The 13,402-nt window shown below is 37.3% G+C and overlaps 1 protein-coding gene across 1 annotated transcript in view; it reads left to right on the top strand.

Annotated features, from left to right (window-relative positions):
- The window catches only part of VPS50 (VPS50 subunit of EARP/GARPII complex), a 140,953-nt gene extending 135,230 nt beyond the window's left edge, over positions 1–5,723 (top strand). The window contains exons 26-28 of the mRNA XM_060020518.1: positions 310–431; positions 2,287–2,476; positions 4,995–5,723. Of these exons, the coding sequence (XP_059876501.1) occupies positions 310–431; positions 2,287–2,476; positions 4,995–5,114 (432 nt within the window). The 3' untranslated portion in view covers positions 5,115–5,723. The remainder of the gene's footprint in view (positions 1–309; positions 432–2,286; positions 2,477–4,994) is intronic.
- The last annotated feature ends 7,679 nt before the right edge of the window (positions 5,724–13,402 follow it).

Here is a 13,402-nt window from a genome sequence, read left to right as displayed (position 1 = left end):
TTTTAATCCATACTGACAGTCATACAAAAATTTGAGATGTAGAAACATTTGAACATTGTTTAATCAGTTAATGACACTTATTTCCTTTGAGATGAAATGTAGTGTACTCTGTATTACAACATGATTTATTCAATTTGATATACTTAAAAAAACACTTCACACTAAGTCCAAATTATCTTTGGCATTATCTCTCTTTGTTTTACTTGATTTCATTCTGAGCATTTTAAAATCTTTTTTTGCCTCTAAGATGGGAAAGCAATGTAACATTATAATTATATTAACATATGGCCACGATTTTTGTCTTCTTAGGAATTTGAGCAGTTTAACACGAGGTTAAATGAAGTTTCTAAGAGAGTTCGGATACCCTTGCCCGTGTCTAATATACTTTGGGAACATTGTATACGTCTGGCTAATAGAACAATTGTGGAAGGGTAAGTTTTTCATGAAAGCATTATCTGATTCTTCAGTGATAAATCATAATATATGAATAACATTATATGTTATCACTAATGGATGCAGAGAATAGGTAGAGATAGTGATAAATAGTGATAAATAGCAGACAGTCTCATAGTAATTCAGGTTTAACTTTGGAATGTAATTAGAAAAGAGAGCTTAAACGCCACTGTTGTCACTTTTTTTTCTTGCTGGTGACTTAGAATCACCTAGTAGAGGAGTGAGGAATGCAGCATCTAATGGTTATCTGAAAATTAAACTAGTAATAATTATTATTACCTAATACAATTATTACAATGTTGATTATACATAGCATTCATTGAGTGCTATTTGTCATTTATTGAAACAAGCCCTTCACAGGATTCTATCACCAAATCCTAACATAAACTCTCTTTGGTGGTAGTATTCTCGCTGTTTTGTCAACAGAGAGATAACCTAGCCTCAGAAACTCAAGGCTAAAGAGGTTAAGTAACTTGTCCAAGTTCACACAGTTTTTAAATGCAGAGAAGGCTTATGAACTCCTCATTTTCTAATGGTAAAATCAGTCCTCATAACCACTATATCACTGTTAATATCATTATTATATCATTGTAAACTGTATCAATCTTTCATATGTTGAGTTTACAGATCAAAAGTAATTTTCCCACTTAGAGACCATGCTTACTCTGCCTGTAACATCTAGAATACAAATAAGAATCAGTAATACATTTAAAATATCCCTGGAAAGCAAACTGCTATTTCAAAGACCATTCACAGTGATCTAGAATTGCACATCAGTTGAATTTTCACACTATCATTTATCTGATTTCTCATCGTTTCTTATTTGTCATAAAAATGAATGTGTTTGAAAGTGGAAGTGACGGTGACAAGCTGACAACAGCCTTGGCATTTTGTATAATACACCATCCAGTCTGTTAGGGTTAGGGTTGAAACCAGCAGTGCTGTAAATCCCAAAATGGCTCTCGGTCAACAATCATGACTGGATTGTACTGTTAACAAATTTATTTAATGGTAGAAAAGTGAATAACAAATGTAATATTTGTGTATAAAACACTTCTTATTTAAAAAAAAAAAAGCTTGGTCACTTTAAATAATATAAACTAGTTTTCTTGCAGATTTCCTTAGGGGAAGTACCTCATTTCCTAGTGTTGAATTCTCCACATTTTGTATGCTTGAAGGAATGAGACACTGACTTATGAATAATAAAATGTACTGTTAGGGTTAACATATTTATTCTTATTACTAGTCCACCTTAGAACACAGTTTTTTAGTAGTGTGGGGTCTCAGAATAAGTCTATAAAGTGTTTTTTTATGAAAAATATGTATGTACTTTCTTTGCTTATATGCTTACATGTTTCTTAGGTTTGCTGAATGTTTACGGGAGAGTTATTTCATTTGTTTTCTTTGCATTGAGTAGTTAAAATATTGAACAGTTTTATGAAGCTAAGATTACTTGGGAATATTCATAGCTTAGTTTTATAAATAATTCTTGGCAGCCAGATTAACTGGAATACCAGTTAAATACCAGTTTAACATTCTTACAGATGATTATGTTAATTGAGTAGGCAGAACTATGGTCTGTAGAGCAGGAAGAAACCTTAGAAGTTATTTGATCTTTTTGCTTTGCAAATGAGGAAACTGAGGCCCCGATAGGTAAGTTGACTGCTTGGTGACAGGGCTGGAACACAACCCAGTCCTTCTGACTCAAGGCTCATGTGCTCTTTTTTCTCATAGAATCTCACCAAATGTGGATTAGAGAAAAGTTTAAGTACCTAAAGGTTTCTTTTTCTAACCATCCCATCATTTATGTGTTTTAATTCTTGTGTGTCTTAGATATGCCAACGTCAAGAAGTGTAGTAATGAGGGTCGTGCCTTGATGCAATTGGATTTTCAGCAGTTTTTAATGAAACTTGAAAAACTAACAGATATCAGACCAATTCCAGATAAAGAATTTGTGGAAACCTATATTAAAGCTTACTATCTAACTGAGAATGACATGGAACGCTGGATCAAAGAGCATAGGGTGAGAGCTGGGAAACAGTTAATTAAGTTTTTATTCCTTATCCATTGTGCTGTTCTTGTCTAGTATATAATTCAAAATCATATGGGTGAAATAGAAACATTTGCTTTTTTAGCATGAACTACTTATGCCAGTTCTTCACCATATTCACACTGTTTATGCAATGTCCTTTGCCTGATCAAATCCTTTTGAGACTTTGTGAACTGTAGCAGTAATTATCTGGAAAAACAGCCAGAGTCTGAACTTTAGCTGTGTTTATCCTGCAGCTGTGTTGTAGGAGAAGGCTGAAATTGGTTAACATCAGGACAAATTGAATATAGCAACATTGAAATGATTCACAAGCTAAAGTCTGTTATGTAACTTAAACCTTCTTGTAGCCCTGAACAATGAATGGGTGATGGCCTGAACACGCTGACATGTAGTAGTGATGATTGGTATATTAATATTTAAAGAGCTAAATTTAACCTCATCCTACATTAGATTTTACCTTAAGTATAGGTGAGATTATTTTTCTTTTGTGTGAATATATAGGTAAGTAGAGAAAAATACTACTTATAGCAAGTGTTATTGTGGATGCTGAATTTTTTTGACACAGTTCAACTCAACATATATCACCAGAGAATGCTCAATACAGGGAGCTTTTCGGTATAGTTGTTATTATATATCATTTGTCTAGATAGGCAGTATGTGAAGACAGATTTAATGAAAATATGAGAAGTGTTAAAAATTATCACCAAATCTTATTCCATCAGTAACTCTAGTGTTCACATTTATTAATACTGTAAACATCATGGGTAAAAGCTAAGTAAATTTTTATTTCATTTGACTGGGTAAGGAAGTAAGGAATTATTTATATTTACTTTATCAGGCTCATCCTTTCTAGTTTCAACACTGTAGATAAATGAAATGAGTTTTAGTCTGGACCATTAGCCTGAACTTCGTGTAAACGTGCCCACTGTAGGGCAGTTTCAGATCTTTGGGAGCAAAGTAGAAATGTACATGTTATTTTCAGTGATTTAATCAATACACCAGAATTGAGAAAAATGTCACCACTTTTTGTCCCATTGACCTCCGTCATTTGAGAACCAAAATGCTAAACCAGTTGCAGATGAACTGCTGATGTTGCTAGAATCCATTTAATAAAGTAAGCTGTAAACACTTTGGGGTTGGTACTGAGGAAGGGATTTGGGGTAAAAGGACAAGTAGCTGAAGAGAAAAAGCACAGCTCGTAGAGGTCCATTATTTGATGTAAGAACGATGCCCATTTTAGGGTTTCTTCTTTTAATATAGTGGACTAAAATTTTTAGTAATCGTATTTTGGAAAAGCTTTAACTAACTGATACTTGTAATATGGTGAAATTTTCCCAGCAGCCCGGATTGTCCTGTTTTCAGAGAACTTTCCACAATGTCTAGTGCAGTGCTTGGGTGGTACTTTCTAAATGTTGAGTGATTGCTTGAGAGAATTTATGAGGTGTTTACAGGTGCTCTCAGAGATCAGATACACAAACTGAGCAGTTTGCTGAATTTTTAAGATGAACTCTTTCTCATGTTTTGAAATTGCACTGTTTTATTGGTTACCTCCAGTGAAGACATGTTCTTTTCTTATTAGATGCTAGTACACAACTCTTTCCTGAGCTGAACTCTTACTCTTCATCCTCCAGAACCAAATGAAGATATAAAACTTTCTGATGAGCTCCTATTCATGCTCATCCTAACAACTTATCTGAAATTCAGGAACTAAATTGATTTGTACAGCAAAATAATACTTACATAGTTGACCCTTGAACAACATGGATTTGAACGGTACAGGTTCACTTATATGCAAATCTTTTCAATAGTAAATACTATAGTACTACATGATCATCCTCAGTTGGTTGAATCCTCGAATATAGAGGAACCTTGATGAGGAGGGCTAACTATAATTATGTGCAGGTTTTCCACTGCATGGAGGGTCAGCACCCCTCATCCCTGCATTGTTCAAGGGTCAACTGTAGTCTTAATTGTACTTTCTAGCTACCAATTATAATACGAGGGTTTAAAAACCAGTAACTTTTTGTCCTTTGTTACCTTATTCATTTGTTATATCTCAGAAGAGTTGTTCTGTGGTTGGAGATTTTTTTCTTTTACCTAAAATGTTTGCAAAATGTACAGTGCTAGAAACTGCTTACTTAGTGGCATCTTAAAATTTTGAAATGTCAGTGTATTTTGATAACCTAATAACAAAGACTGTCATAGAAAGAAGCATAATGTGTGATCTTAATTGGTATGTCATGTGCCGTATTAAAAACATTCTAGTGTTTCCTGTTTCAAGTGTGTACTATAGGTATCCTTATTCCCCACTATTAACAGCTCTGTAAACAGTGTGTCTTCCATGTCTTGACTACAGTTTCCACTGCTTTACACTGATTTCTAGTGCTCAGTAACTATCCACTGAGACCTGAATATCTGTCTGCCTGTTTTTTGCATTGATCACATACATGTGTTTTAGTGTACTAAATTTGAATCTTCTTTTTTTGAGCAGGAGTATTCGACGAAGCAGCTGACCAATCTGGTAAATGTTTGCCTGGGATCCCATATCAATAAGAAAGCAAGACAAAAACTTCTCTCAGCTATAGATGATATAGACAGACCCAAAAGATAATGAACACAGTCCCTTTTCCTCAATGACATTGATCTTCTCTCAACATACATGACATGAAAGCCAATTTTTCATGCACTCCTGACAACTGTCTTAAGAAAACTTTGTGCATGTTCTTTCCAACTGGAAAGTGGAAAACATTGGAGTTTATGTGGTGTTCTCAAATGATTTTTATATGCTCCGATTGCTTCTCTTCAATTTTTAGTTTCATTTGTTGTATTTCTTTCTTGAAATGATATTGCCTCATCATAACTATTGTTATGTGACTACAGTTATACCTTTTACTGAAGAATGTACTATAAATATATGATTAGAAAGAACAGTGACAATACATTCGTGGGCAGTTCTGGAGAATGAATTTATGTTGGCATTTTTCTACCCTCTGAATTTGGTTCTTAATAAGCATAATATGAGAGTGTTAATGTATAGTAGTATGTCCTAATTATGAGCACTGCATGACAGTTGAAAAGTAATGTAAGCAAAATAGTTGAAAAATCAGTTTGCCGTCTGTGTTTCTAAATGTGAAAGTTGTGTTAGGGTTAATTTGGTTGTGAGAGTGATCATAAATGATGAAATTTAATAAATATTATACTCTAACATGATCAGCCTATGTGAGACTGCATTTTGATATTTTTCCACAGCAGGCAGATTTCATGAAACTATAATGGGATTTTTTTTTAGTGTTTTCTAATTTTAATGGTCTTGTATCCTGAAACCAATGGTGAAAAGTAATTTCATTGGGTAAACCTCTTCAGTGCCTGAGTAGCATGCAGAATGGTGATGGTAGGATTTCCTCCCTCCCTCCCTCCCTTCCTTTTTAAATAATGGGATATTTTTCCCTGTAAGCTTTACCCTCTTTGAATTTAACTTTTCTCTTAGAACAGCAAAACCTGGCTTAGCTGACTCAGGGAAAGAATTGCCAGTTAGTTAGTCAAGCATAAGTACAGGGTCATAGGTTCACCATTCTTAAATATCTGCTTTGTATCACAGATACAATGTGAGTTTAGCCAGTGATAAACTTCGGAACTTAATTAGTCTTTAGTAACTGTGTACTGTTACTCTAAACTTTGCTTTGAAGCCAGGGATATTCTACCAACAAATATGACATAAAAATCAATTTCCCTTGCGCTCCTGCCAACTGTCTGATAAGGAATTTTTTGCATGTTCTTTCTGACTGGGGAGAAGCTTGTGTGTTGGTCCAGGATTACTGGCATGACCTGTAACATCAATAGCTCACAATCCTGAAACATCTCATGAGAAACTGGCCTTGTGTACTGTGAGTCTTCGAGAGCTGAGGTGCTGAAGTGAAGGGCAAGGTGTGACATGTGATCAAGCACAGAGGTGACAAGGAGATGATTGCCACTCAGTGTCCATCGGTCGCTGCAGGTACCCATAACCGGCACAAGATAACATGAAACACTTTTTGAGACTATGTCTGTGTGAGGGGTGTTAGTTTGCATCTGTGTGATGAGTTTTTTGTTTTCAGTCTCTCGCTTCCCTGTTCATTTGCTGCCAATTTAATATTGACAGTAAATCTCCCTTCTTGTGAAAAGGTATGAATTTGGTGCCATTGTGATCTACTTGTGGAACTAGACTGTGTACTTGTAAGGTAGATCCTGCTGGTAGCCATTATCTATTTGCAGCCACTTGAAGAAAACAAACATGAGATAAGCTTGGTCCTTGTGTTTCAATGCCGTATTCAACTGGGCACATAAAGAGCTTATCAATCTCATTTCTCAGTTGATTAGGAGCTGCTTATTTCTTATTTTTCACATAGATTTCATAGTTGGCTTTCTTTAATTTCTACTTTAGTTCACTCTGGATAGTATGAACAGCAGTTTTCTGCCTGGTAGGGTATTTTCCTGGGTGATAACAGTTGATACAGAGAATTACTTATCTTGTTAGAGACTCAACCGTGCAGTTGGAGAGACCTTTTTGCTTAACCATACTTTGCTTTCCCCATCTTCAAACTAAAAATCTTTCTGATACTTTTTGGAAAAGGTTTTTTGTTTGTGTTTTCATTAAAAGGTAACTTAATAAGTGCAAATAACATCAAAATAATAACAGGATATTTGAATCATTAAATTACCTAATAACAAGAGAGTTACCAGACATTTCTCAAATATATTATGTAATGATATTGAATTATAATCATAACAGTTTATGAAACTAATTTTATTATAAAGTTTTTATTATAAAGTTTTTATTATAAAGTTTTAAATTTTATTATAAAGTTTATGAAAGTTTATGAAACTAATTTTAAGATAAATAGAATTGAAAAGCTTGAGAATATAAATGGAATTATACATGTTCTAAAAACTTTAATGTTATAAAACATTTCTTTTAGTGTCTAAGTGTTCCTGAACTTTGACATTTTGTATGAATGTGTCCTGTAGAATTCAAGATTTTAAGTTGAAATGAGAGCCTGGTAAATTATCCCCTGAGAAAGAATGATGATTTCTACAAATACATTGTTTCGCATTAAGAAATACTAGGGAGATGCATAGCAATTCAAGTGAACTAGTTTGCTTCAGTTTATGAAACCTATAGAGACCTTATAAGTTCACTTTGACTAATAAGCTCATTTGCTCAACTTACTGAAATCGAATTTCTCTTGAAGCCAGGATCGTATGGTATTTTATCATATCTTTAAGCAGAATTTCCTTTGAAATCTTCTATTTAGCTGAGTGCTGAAGTGAAACTTTAAGTTAGATTAAATAGCTTTTTCTTTACCCATTCACTGAAATGTAGTCATTAAAAAAGGCTTGTAATTCAGTTCACTTTGAAAGCATAGTTATCTTTTCAAATGAAAAAATGTGCCTGAAGGTGAAATAAAAGTTGTGCTTAGAGAAAAAGAAGTGGTCCAGGGGAGAAATATTTCTAATTTATATTTACTCTTTGGAGTAATTTTAATACAGACTTAGTGGTTAACAAAATGATATTTAACTCTGGACAATGATTAATGACAAGAGAATTATTAATACTCTGGTGTATTCTTCGTAAATGTTAAAACCAGTGCAGCTTTTTACAGATTTTTTTTTATTGTGTTGAAACATTTCTTATCATCTACAGATTTTTAAAGGCCATCAAAAAGTTTAAGCTGCACAGCTCTCCCAAGGACAAAGCTATGTCAGATTTATACATGAGAATTCTTAACTCATCCAAAATGATGGAGGAAAGAATAGTTCATTAGTTCTGATGATACTTTTTTTGATCGGCATATCCTTTTGTGAATGTTGCTAAGTGTACCTGCATCATTTTTTTCCAGAGTTGCCATCTGCCTTGCAACTGGGCTCAGGACAGTTTTTACATCACACATAGTGGGTTAAGGAATAGGCTTTCTTGGGGAAACTTACAAGCTTTGGACAGAAAAAAAAAAAAGAAGCCTTTGTCCCCTACCCACTTGCCATTGTCCTCATGAGAGGTGAGACAGGGCTAGCAGAGTACAGAGACTGTACTGGGGGAGGATTTTTTATAGCAAATACAGCAGCTTGCCACCTAGTGACCCGGGGCCTGCGGGTGTTGTTCCTTTGTCTGGGAGGAGGGAGCCATTTTCTTTGGAAAGGTGAGTTCCAGTGCTACCCCTTCCTTTAGTCAGCTCATCCCCCAAGCAGCTGAGTGAGCTCCAGGGTCATACCAGTGTCTGCCTGGTGTCAGGTACTGGCAGGGCTCTAGTGGATTGGACAGATAACACCTGCTCTCAAGAAGCTTAAGTCTAGCAGGATAAATAGATGTAAGCCAAAAGAAAATTCTGGAGTAGGCATCAGGAAAGACTCCACTGGGGAAGAGGCGTTCACATGGAGACTGAGGATGAGTAGGAGTTGGGTGAGGAGGCTAAGGGAAGAGCGTGCCTGAGGATCAGAAAAGCCCATGTGGTTGGTACACAGAAGGGAGCGCGAAAGCGGGGGACGCAGAGAAAACTAAGGAGATGCGACAAACTTAGATGTCTCAAGCACCCAAGCAGGAGACACAAATGAATAAAGCAGCAGATGTTATTCAATAACGAGTGACAGGCATTTTGAGACGTGAACAGTTCAGGTCAGGCCGTACCTGCAGGCACTCGAATTATACTTTTAGTCTCTGCATTCAAATGAATGAATCTCCTCCGCTGGCCCATCAGCTAAAGGGAGGAGGGAGTCTGTATACAGGAGGGAAAACCCAGAACATCCATCTGTGTGTTTCCTTGTGCACCTTGACAGCACTTAGCACAGAATCTTACTTTGCTCAAAACTACACGATGGATGGAGTGGTCGAATGGATGACATGCAAGTGCTTGGGCCCATCAAACTAGAATTCCCTCCTAAACTGTCCTGAACAGCTGGGCAGTTTCTTTGGGGCAGGACTGTCACGAGTTAACTTCTTGACACTCCAGAGGTCCTTGTCCTGGATCAGACACATAATTGATATTTGTTTATTGACTTCTCAGTACTGAGGAAAGGATTAATTACTCAGTGATTGTTGAAGAGAGGTGCCCACTGGCATTGGAAGCTGAAACAATAGCAGTTTAAGAAGGAGCAAATACTTCTATTCCTTAAATTTTTTTTGCACACCTGCAGGCAGCCTGAGATGAAGATTGACTTGTTTTAATAGGCTGCGCCCTAGACCAGTGGTTCTCAGAGTCTGGTTCCCAGACCAGCAGCCTCAAAGGACTGTAGTATAGCTATTACAGACAGACTGCTGAGCGGGCCTTTTTTTTTCTTTTTTCCCCACTTTAGGATAAGAATTGATACTTTTCTACAGAATAAATCTTAGAGCATTGCCTTCCCCATATGAGCCTTTATGAGTGACTAGTGTTTGAACAAGCCACCAAGCATGTGTGTGTCCTTTACTCTGACTTGAGTAGAATCAGAAAGATTCTCCCAGGACAGTTTTAATTGGTGCATAAGTCACAAGCAGTGAGAAAAGTGGAACTGCAGGAATAACTAATATAATGTATTTTACAGAGATTTTGTCTTTGATTCTCTCAGCAGTTCATTGAATCAGACGGAGAAGGACCAGCTGATGATATGACAAGGGAAGCTTGGCCTGAGCTGGATGTGTGTTGGCGACTGGGCTTCTATTGAGTTTATATTCTTTCATTCCTGCCTAGTCTCTAGGTACTCCTCTGTGTCAATAATTTTAAATTTCTGTTTATCTAAGATGAGATAATAATAGTACCTACTTCATAGAACTATTGTAAGGATAAAAGAAAATGTGAAATTAAGTTCTTAGAACAGTGCCTAGCATTTAGTTAAGGGTTCAATAAATGGTGGTTATTATATTAACTTTGTTTTGTGGAGATGGTGATCGGGGCCCGGGAGGCTGAAGCTGTCTTCCCAAAGTCACGTTGCAAGGCAGGGAAGCAGCACGTGAACCCAGCGCTCTTTCCATCACAGCTTCTAGTAGAGGTCTGATCTATGTATTGGCCACTAATGGACCTCATCACGTTCCTTCCGAAGCCTGGTCTGCCTGAATTGCCTCCCTTGGTCAGTTCCTTGGCTGTACTTTTGCCTCCTTCCTGAACGGTTGGCTGGCGCACTGCAGAATTCACGCTGGTCCTCACTGGGGCTCCTTCTGCTTTTAGTGCTTCCAGATTTAATAGCAGAGCCTGCTGCAGGTGAGTGATGTGTCTTGACTTGGGGAGGTGAGAATCAGTGTTTATGCCATTATGACAGGCAAAATGCTCAAGAGTCTTTTCCTTCATGCCTTCTGTTGGTAAGACCCTCTTCTGACTCGTAAATCAAGAAAGTCAGGTATGATACATCTGGCAGCGCTAGTGTTTCTGCTGCCATATCAGCTTCTAAGGAAATCCTAAATGTTATGCTCAGTTCCACCTCAGGCGTGCGCAAGGTTTTCTTTTTTGCCTCCTCTTCATAACAAGATACACAGTCTTCCCAGTCTCTGTTCAGGGGTTTAAGTCTAGGGCTGTGGAGTGACAGGTGGCCCACGGGTAATAGGAATGTTCACACTCGGGGCAGCACAGCACTGTGTCCCTTCTTTGGTCTCCTGTCCATTTGACAGAATTGCCTTCCTTTTTCTGCACTTTGCTCTTCTCCATACCTTCCTTTTTCATCAGTCACCCCACTGAGAAAGTCAGCCTCTTTCTCTAGCCTCAGTCTTGCCACATTTTGGGGAACAAGTGGTTCTGCAAGTGGACATGTTTTTGTTTACACTGTGTCAACTAGGTTTTAGTAATTCAGCTTCTTTGAGGGTTGAAGGAGGAAAAATGGCACTTGCGTGCTAGTGAGAAGCAAAGAAAAGGGAAATACCCAGAAAACCAACAGAAGCATTGATGGAGATACAACCCTGCCACTTATTAATATCTTAAGAGTGTCAGAAGAGTACTTTCAATTCTTTTAATAGGTTTCTTTATAATTTGTAAATTTATAAATACGAGGACCTGATACTTTCCTCTCCAGGCTTGTATGTTCACCTACATCTCCTGGAGCTCCCAACTTCATTGACTAAACAAATATACTGCCCTAGTGTCTGTTTTTTCAGATAATGGAATAGTTATTTTTAAATTTATTTTAGCTGAGGCCCATCAGTTACCTCTTCTGAGTCATTAATCTTTGAGACAAGGCTGTTACAAGCAACCTAACTGCAGTTTTGTCCCTGAGATCTAAGTGTGTATCAATAATAAAATTCTAAATGAGATTATAATTAGTGCGGGCTTAGGGGCTGAGATTTGGCAGTACCTGATACACTTTTCTCAGTAAGTACTTTGTCTTCATCTTTAAAAAGCTCACTTGTTGGAAGGGGGTTTAAATGCTTTCCTAAGCATCTTATAGAGAAAAGCCAAGATGATTTTCATAAGTGAAATTCGATTGACCACTTTGAACGTATCAGAGGAGTTTTCAACATACTGGCAATTTGCAGTGTTGTTTGGCTGGTATTTAACCATGGTAAAAGGTACTGGGCTCTTACGGTTTAAGGCATCTTGATGGTTTTTTAAGAGAATTTTAGGCCAAAACAGCTTTTGGGTTTATTTGTTTGTTTGTGGCGTTCTTTGGGGGGGAGGGTTGTTTTGTTTTTGTTACAGGTCAAACTTCTCTTTTTCCTTTGACCCTTGTTTTGCTCTTTCATCTTCAGGAGGACATGAAGAGGAACTTTGGGAAGAGATCACAATTTAATAAAAATGATGGTGGCGTAGAAGACTGTGCAGGGGTTGGGATGAGCAGGTATTGACCAGTTGATGCTATGAGCTGCTGTTCCCTGAGCTTCAGGGACAATGTATAAAAGACATAACTGTAGCATTTGAAATAGGAAGATTTAGCAGTGACAGCATCACACTAAAATTGTCCATCTGGCGAGGTAGAGTTGGGGGGTAAAAAATATTTTAGTGAAAACAAATAACAATTGAGCATGAAAAATAAAAAACAAACAATTATCTCTTACCATAATTTGGGGAGTCCACCATAGATCTACATGGAGGTGGGGGAGTGACAAGTAGGCAGGGAACGTCAGGAATCTTATGTGAACACAAAGTCCAGGAGCATCCTGTTTTCCCAGGATCCAGTGGGTCTATATGGAAGGCAGCATATGGGCCTGGCAGCAGGGATGCATAATATTATACATAGCCCCAGGGGATAACAAGATAAGGTGCTGAGAAGCTTCCAGAGTAACATCTAACAGTTTTGAAGCTAGTAGGAAGCTTCAAGGTTACCTAGTGCAACCTTCCACTAGGAAAGTTATGGATATCCATAACCTCTGAGTATTCACAAGGCAGGATATCCTTTACAGCATACTTACCAGATCAGTCCTAGCTACTTTCTGAGAATTTCCAGCATCGGGAAACTTGCTTCCTCACAACCTCTCATCAGAGATGTCTCTGGATCTGAAACCTGTACTCCATGGGACCTACATTCATTGTCCTGTGTTCTGCTTTCTGATCAGAGAGAATATAGGAATGTTTCTATCTCCCTTCTATTAATGCTACCTGCAGCAGCATTAATGATGATAACCAGATCGTATGCAGGATGCTAACTCATTTTGAGCTTTAGGTAGTCACCTGAAGGTCTTACATTGATTCAGTGCTGTTAAAATCTATCCTCTTAAGCATTTGTGCAGTGGATTATTTTAAATGTCGATTCAAGATCTTACACAATTTTTGTATATATGTTATTTCATTACTTTTGGCCTTACTGTAGCCTGTCTAGGATTTTTTGGTTCTAGATTCTGCCATTCAGAATATGAAGTATGCCCCACTTTGCTGCCCAGGCAATAAGGTGGTATTTCTTGTAGGTCCTCAGTCAAGTGGATAAAAATGAAAGTGGGAGTGAACCAAGGACAGAGCTTTCAGGCCCAGCACA

Source organism: Delphinus delphis, chromosome 9 (assembly GCF_949987515.2).
Source record: "Delphinus delphis chromosome 9, mDelDel1.2, whole genome shotgun sequence".
In the NCBI taxonomy this organism is placed as follows: domain Eukaryota; kingdom Metazoa; phylum Chordata; class Mammalia; order Artiodactyla; family Delphinidae; genus Delphinus; species Delphinus delphis.
This window is presented reverse-complemented; position numbering and strand designations above follow the sequence as displayed.